The following is a 7,098-nucleotide window of genomic DNA, read 5'->3' on the forward strand; positions in this document are numbered from 1 at the left end:
TAGACATTCATTTTTTTTTTTCTTAACGCGCAATAATGAAACACCATTATAACAACGCAACAAACTTTCTTCTCTCACGTATTCACGACGACGCTTTCTCCCCTCCATCCGGTTTATTGGAGGGGGCACTCTTCCCGTACACTACCACCATCGGTTTGTCCCTCAGTATGAGCCCGTTGGTGAGTCGCAAAGCACGTGCGATCGGTTTCTCTGGCAGCCGGTCCAGATCTTCCTCGTAGATGTAAGAAAACGTCACGAATGCCTGTCCCTTCATGCGGCCACTCTGCATCAGTTTGATGTCAATCTCTCGGTTCGGATCTGTCGTGATGGCGAACCGGTGGAAAATTCGTTTCAGGTCGTCCTCGGTGACCGTTTTGGCAAGGTTTTTCAGATAGAGCTTGTTGGATGGCGTGGCGGGGATGTAGTTTTTGAAAACGGGCAGCTCGCTGAGCTGGTCCGCTGGAATGCGATTGGCTAGGAGATCGATTTCGGTGGTTGGTGGGACGTTTGTTGGGGGTGGTGTGGATGGTCTTTGCAATGGCGGAGGAGTTTGTCGAGTGGTTTTCAGCTCTTCCGGAATGTGAAGGATAATGTTTTGGCTGGGTTTTGTTCTGGGTTGGAGGGGACCCTTCGAAGGTTTCGATTCATTTTTAGGAGCGTTGACAATTTGCGGCAGAATGTACGGTTTGAATCGATTTTTGTCCAGGCCAAATTTTCGTTTAACTGGAAGCACTTCCTCATCTGATTCCAGTTCAGATTCACCTTCAGCTAGGAGGGATTCTTTGATCCAAACTATATCGGTTTGCTGGGACGCGTGTTTCTTTTCCGTTACGGAACCATTTCTCTGAAGATCTCTTGGTGTGAAGGGTGGAGGAAGGTTCATCCGATTCATCAGATGCAACACTTGGGTGTAGAATTTCGGCACGGATTCCAAAGCCACACAAATGCTGTCGATTATTTCCCGCGTCGGTCTAGGATAGCGATATTTGAGATACGGTGGAGGAGGTTGACTGAACTCTACCGGATGGACGGCGTGAAGGGCTTTGGCGAATTTGCTCAACTCTTGAGCCGATTGATTTAATCTCGATTTGTCTGATGGGATGACACATTCAACATCGACGGTTTCTACTTCCTGGGAATTGTGATACTCTACCGACAAGCGATTTTCGAGTATTTTGAGTTGATGAAGGCGCGACACAATGCACTTTGCCAGCGTTTCATCCGGGACGTTGATGATCGCCGAAATTTTCTTCCGCCGCCTCAGAAACTTTGCACTGATGATACCGAACTGCGACAGGAAGTCTCTGACATCCGATTCATTGAACGATTCCGGAAAATTACGGATGCACAATTCGAGATTTGTGTCCATTTCTAGGAGAAAATGAGAAAGCCGGTCGACTAGTGTGTTTACAAAAATCAGCTGATTTGGTTGATTCTGGCCGCAGGCGTTACGTTGTTGTGAGTGTGACAGTTCTCATTGTCAAATTATCAAGCTTTGTTATGATTGGTTCATTCGTTTGCAGTCACTTGCTTCCAGCGCTGCCATTTATACAGATTTATCTGTATTATACAGATTTTTTAATCTTAATACAGACCCGATACAGAATACAGATTTATCACAGATTTTTAAATTACAATACAGATTTATACAGATTATTATAAATTGTTTGAGAAAAAAAAAAATTCAAAATTGATAAAAACAAAATAACTTGCTCGATTTAATCAGCGTACCCCTAGGGGCATCCAACTCTAAACTTTATATTTCTCGTGGTGTACTTATAAATATCTGACTGATATCTTAGATACCTATAAATACTTAAAAATACTTAAGAAATACCTAGTACTAGTATGCTTACCTGGTTGCTAGGTGAATTTCTGCAGTTTGTTTATTCAATGTTGTCAGGAATTTTATGTGTTAGGCTGGTTTGTGTGCATTGCGAGCGTTAACGTATCAATGAATTAATCATTTAAAAGAAAAGATTTCCAACTTCAGCGAAAAAGAAGATTAGTATGTAAAAATAAGTCTTTCGCTTATGAATGTGTCTTTTCCTCTGACATACGAGAAAAAAAATATTTTATCCTGAAAGTGGTCCCCTATATCCCACATCCCGTTTTCTGGAGAAAATAAAGCGTATTTTAAAATTTAATATTATGTGCTCTTTATTAAAAATCACACTATGCTATTCTAATAAAAATGAACATAGAACCCCGCATACACGATATATACGCAGATAAATGTGGATTTCTCATAAGCGTCACAATATAAGATGCTCTGCGTTATCCTTATCGTGTTTCGATGGTTATGCGAAAGTATCATGCAAGATACAATATTTGTGTATTCCCTCATTAAAATTGTATGATTATTTTTCATAACGACGTGTTTGGGGTATCATCAACTATTCGTCGAATAGTTGTATGATTTGGGTTATCGTTCAGGTATTTTTTTTATTATGGATATGAACTAATTGTTTATTTCTTATTAATGACACATTGATTTATAAATATTAACTGTAATAATAGGTTTATGTGCATCCGGTGGTTGGATATGCGATGTGTATTTCTCAACATCGATTCCAATAATGCTCCCGTTGGCGTTCAACAGTGCTCCACCGTCCATAATTATAAAGATGCTTCCTTTGACTAACACTCCTCGTTTTTTTATACTTTCATGGCACTTTACTGGAATCCGTTGAAGCGAACACATCTTTGTTCTACCTGAAAATATAGTTTTAATTTTAGTTTCAACTCCGACTATGTTCAGACTATAGCTGATATCATAACAAGACGTGAAATTTTTACTGGAAATCATATGTATGACTTTTGATATCAAGTTAGCCTATATTACGTAATATCAGCTAATTTCCGAGCGTAGTATTATTATTTTTTTATATTATTTGCAGTACATGCTATAACAAATCTCCCTTTTACCTGTCTTAAACAAGAATCCATTTACGTGACAAATAATTGATCCTTCAAAGAAAATCCAATCTCCCATACTTATATCTTCTAATATACTGTTTTGTTGACGATCGCTTATTTGCTTGATAGATATTTCATCTGGGCGGTAAAATCTTCGAATTCTGTCATTGGAGCATTCATACTTGGTATTCAAAAGCATCCAAAGTATCGTAGATTTCTTGATATTGTACTCTTTTCCATTTGTACCTCGTATTTTGAAAGTGTTGCAGGATCATATGTTGGACGTGGAACTATACTTGATGCATCCTCACTAAGGCTAACTACAAACCTGTAATTGTTTGAGGATAGATAGTCTACTAATGCTTGCACCATTAGGACACCTTCTACGGAGTCAGTAGTATTAGCCGTAATATGTTTGCGCAAAACTTTATGATTTATACAGTGTTTGTTACTAGCTTGATAGTTATAGAAGCTGTTTCCTGCTTTCATTAGTTCATAAGCTTTCACGTCCTTCTCATGCTTTCTATAACGCATCCCTCTTTTGCAGAATAGTTTTGAGCGCAGTTGCAGATTTAAATCAGTTCGGATTAATGGTGAGTCTATAGATAAATCTGAAGCACTACATTCAGTCTGCCTTTCGAGTGAATCATAGAAGTGCATTCCGTGATCCACCGTGATACATTTATGAAGTTTTTCATTGATTTTCTTATCTGTGTATTAAAAAAATAAAATGCTAGCAGGATTATAATTTATTACAATTAACAGTAGGTTTGATTCATAGCTTGATGGCGGTGAAACGAAATTGTGAGATAAATTATCATTACAAAACTGATTTTAGAAAGTTAATGGAAAGGTAAAGCTTATTCAATACCTTGATCTATTATAGACTGTTGTGGATCATCGACATTTGGAATATCATCTGATAACGCCAGGTATTCTTCCTCAACGACGAGGTCTTCTTCGACGATGAAATTATCGGTTGTAGTAGCTTCGTCTAAACCGATGCTTTTAGTTTGTCTGTCAGCGGTCGGTAGTCGCCTTTTCCTTTTTTCAGCTCTCTTGGAATCCGATAATGCTGATTTTCACAATGCTTAATGAAGTTCCCCGTCATCCAACATCCTCCTACTTCTTTCGTTACCTTAAGTCGCTTCGTGTTTTGATCTGATGCACAAATTGGACACAATACTTCTCCTACTAATTTTCCACCTGTGTCGCTGAACACTTCCGCCTTCAAAAAATTCATTTTTGATACAAACGTTTGATATCGTCTATCATCGATTTCCCTGTAAAAACAAAAGGATTAAATTTATTGAAAAGGAAAACAATGTTATTGAATGATGGGAACCTCATTCACCCCATAGAAAAGTTCAAAAAAATACCATTAACTAAGTGCACCACTCTATAAATAAAACATATTGTAATCATCGAATAAACCAACAATATGGTCCGCATTGATTCCCTCCTCCGCATTGCGGGAATCATCTTTATCACTATTGAGTATCTTTTTTTTTGTCTATTAATTTATTTGATAAGGCTCAACCGAATTAACTTTACAGAGCCGAGGATTCTTGGTCACTATACAATACATCTTAAAACTATAGTCAAAAGGTACAACACAATAAACACTTTATCTTCCGCTATCCAAAAAGCCTCCTCCATCAGAACTGGAGCCGCTTCCAGTAGTTTCATTGTATGGCAAATTGTTGTACGCCAACGAGGGTCAGAGCGCGTCCATTGCAGCAATGGACGCAAAACGTGGTCAGCACTCACACACTCATCACGAAACGGTTGCTTTCCAAAGTCGACGACGCATCGACCGAAAGAACTGCTGATGAAGAACAATGAGAAGGACCACACAATGGTTGCTGCCGAGACAACAGACGATCGCGTAGCACACATCGAGAGGGGCCTGCTTTTGTCGACAGCTGAGTGAACACTGACTATTGAGTATCTAATTACGGGAGAAGGGACTCGAAGTTCAATTTGATCTTGCTCAACAGTTCGTTAGTATCAGTATTCATCCCTTCACTGGGTTCGCTCAAAAAACTGCTGCGAGTGGGCGCGGGTTGTCTTTCTTTGCCCTGATAAGCCATCTTGACATATTTTTTTTGCACCGTTTGTTGCAAACAACTGGCACAATCGCATTATGCATGATTTTTCTCCGCTGAGGAACTTGAACTTCTCGGGGCTGTCACTGAAGTCCCCATATAGTTCTTCATAGTTGACGTTGGGTCGTTTCTTGAATGACTCTGCCATTGTCCTCATATCTTCTTCCAATTCGGGTATAACTTCAGGCTTCAAAAGCTCTATGGTCAAGCTACCTGTATATGCCAGGATGTCCAACACCTTCTGCACCTTCGCAGGAACCTGACCAGAGTCTCGTTGAACTGCATCCCAAAACGGTGCCTGCAAATAACATATTAAATAAAATGAGGAACATGAGTGGTCAATTACATTATACAAAATCAACAATTTGCTAATCAACATAGTATCATAGCAATGTAAAGTGAATATACATTTTACTTACCGTACAGGTGACGAACTCTTCGGTAAACATTTTGCACAATACACTTCGAAATCATAACATTTGACATCGATATGAAAAATAATTGCACTAGCAACCGAAGTTATAATCAAGACTTACTATGATCAAAATCACATCAAGAGAAAAAGTATTTAAAAATACTCAAAAATACTTAAGAGAGATTTGAAAATACTTATTGAGTATTAGAGCAAAAGTTTAGAGTGGGATGCCCCTAGGCGTACCCCCTTCTCTCCAAAATTAATTTTTGTGCTAAAAACCATATTTTTTGCAGTGGGATCTGCTCGAGGCGTTGCTGTTTCTTTTATGCTTCTCTCACTCGCTCCAACGGAAAACGCAGTCACGCCCGTCACGGTAGTTTCGTTGTAATACTTAGGCCGTTCGCAATGCTGTTGTATTTTATAAGGACGGTTTCAATTTGAAACTAGAACAGAAACGCACCTCTCGCAATGCTGAGTTGCAGTTTCATTATTCGAGCACTATTTTGCACCAGATTTGCAACTGCTCGACTATTCTGTTTTATTTCTGAGCGAGTTTGAAACACGAATGGAACTCTGTTTCAAATTTCTTTGGATTTATTTAAAGATGTTTCGAAGAGCTTCACAAAAAAAACGGAGAGCTTCATAGAGAATAGTAAAGTTTATGGAACATGATGATTACAAACATCTTTTAGAACTGTGCGTTGCGCTGATCGTGTTGTAGTTTTATTTTTGACAGTTTCAAATTATAGAATTGTCGCGTAGTTTAAAACAATTTTGAAACTCAGCATTGCGAACGGCCTTAGCTCTCATTTTTGTTCTGTTAGCCATCAACTCCATCAAAATGAAATCAATTTGAGTTATCAGGAATAATGAAAACAACATAATTCTTGTTTTCATTTTGTTCTCACCCTCTGCTCGGGAACCTATCAAATTTCCATCGACAATTAATCATGTTATGGTGTTTTCGACAGCATTCACAACCAGAGGACCAACCGCTTTCGGATGCATATGGAGCTGGTAGTAAACGATTTGAGATTGTATGGGGATTTACAGTATTAATTGAATATTTCCAATATAAGCATGTATGTTAAATACAAGAAAAGTGCCCGAGCACATTAAAATGGTACAAATACAAGTACTCGTAAACATTTTACTTGCATTGAAAATGTATTTCGTAAGAAATTGCGGATTTTCTGATATTCTCCATACTGCAAAAATGATTTTACCAGCACTGGCGGCGCGACATCTCTCGACTTTTCGGTGTAACTATCACACAAATGATGTAATTAATTGTATTCATCTACATTAAAAATATCAAATAGTAATGAACTCGTGCACTTTTTTGCATTTAGAACTGCTTATCAGAAAGATAATGAATAGAAACTAAAATCTCCATACATTTTCAAACGGCTTCATATCACTCTTATAAATAAGTACGGACGATATCACAAATGGCGCAATTATATCTCGTATGGTTAGTACGATAGCCCGAATAGGTGGTTAAGCACTTTTTATGGTTATTTTGTATGCACTGTATTTGTAAAACAACAAAACATGATTAATTAAGAAAAAAATCGTCAATACAGAAAATACAGATTTTTTAATAGAGTGGATACAGATTTTTTATAAAACCACCTGGCAGCTCTGGTTGCTTCA

The 7,098-nt window shown here is 38.2% G+C and overlaps 1 protein-coding gene across 1 annotated transcript; it reads right to left on the minus strand.

The window, feature by feature from the left end:
- Positions 1-78: 78 nt before the first annotated feature.
- On the minus strand, positions 79-1,369 carry LOC135697362 (RNA-binding region-containing protein 3). The gene has a single exon (XM_065216976.1). It carries the CDS (start codon positions 1,367-1,369, stop codon positions 83-85), a length of 1,287 nt encoding a protein of 428 aa, XP_065073048.1. The 3' UTR covers positions 79-82.
- Positions 1,370-7,098: the final 5,729 nt, after the last annotated feature.

The sequence above is a fragment of the Ochlerotatus camptorhynchus genome, unplaced genomic scaffold (genome assembly GCF_037179485.1).
Source record: "Ochlerotatus camptorhynchus isolate MF236.1 unplaced genomic scaffold, CSIRO-AGI_Acam_v1.1 ptg000070l, whole genome shotgun sequence".
In the NCBI taxonomy this organism is placed as follows: Eukaryota; Metazoa; Arthropoda; class Insecta; order Diptera; family Culicidae; genus Ochlerotatus; species Ochlerotatus camptorhynchus.

What these genes read in the sequence shown, in the direction of transcription:
- LOC135697362 (XM_065216976.1), bottom strand. Translation starts at nt 1,369, where the DNA reads ATGGACACAAATCTCGAATTGTGCATCCGTAATTTTCCGGAATCGTTC.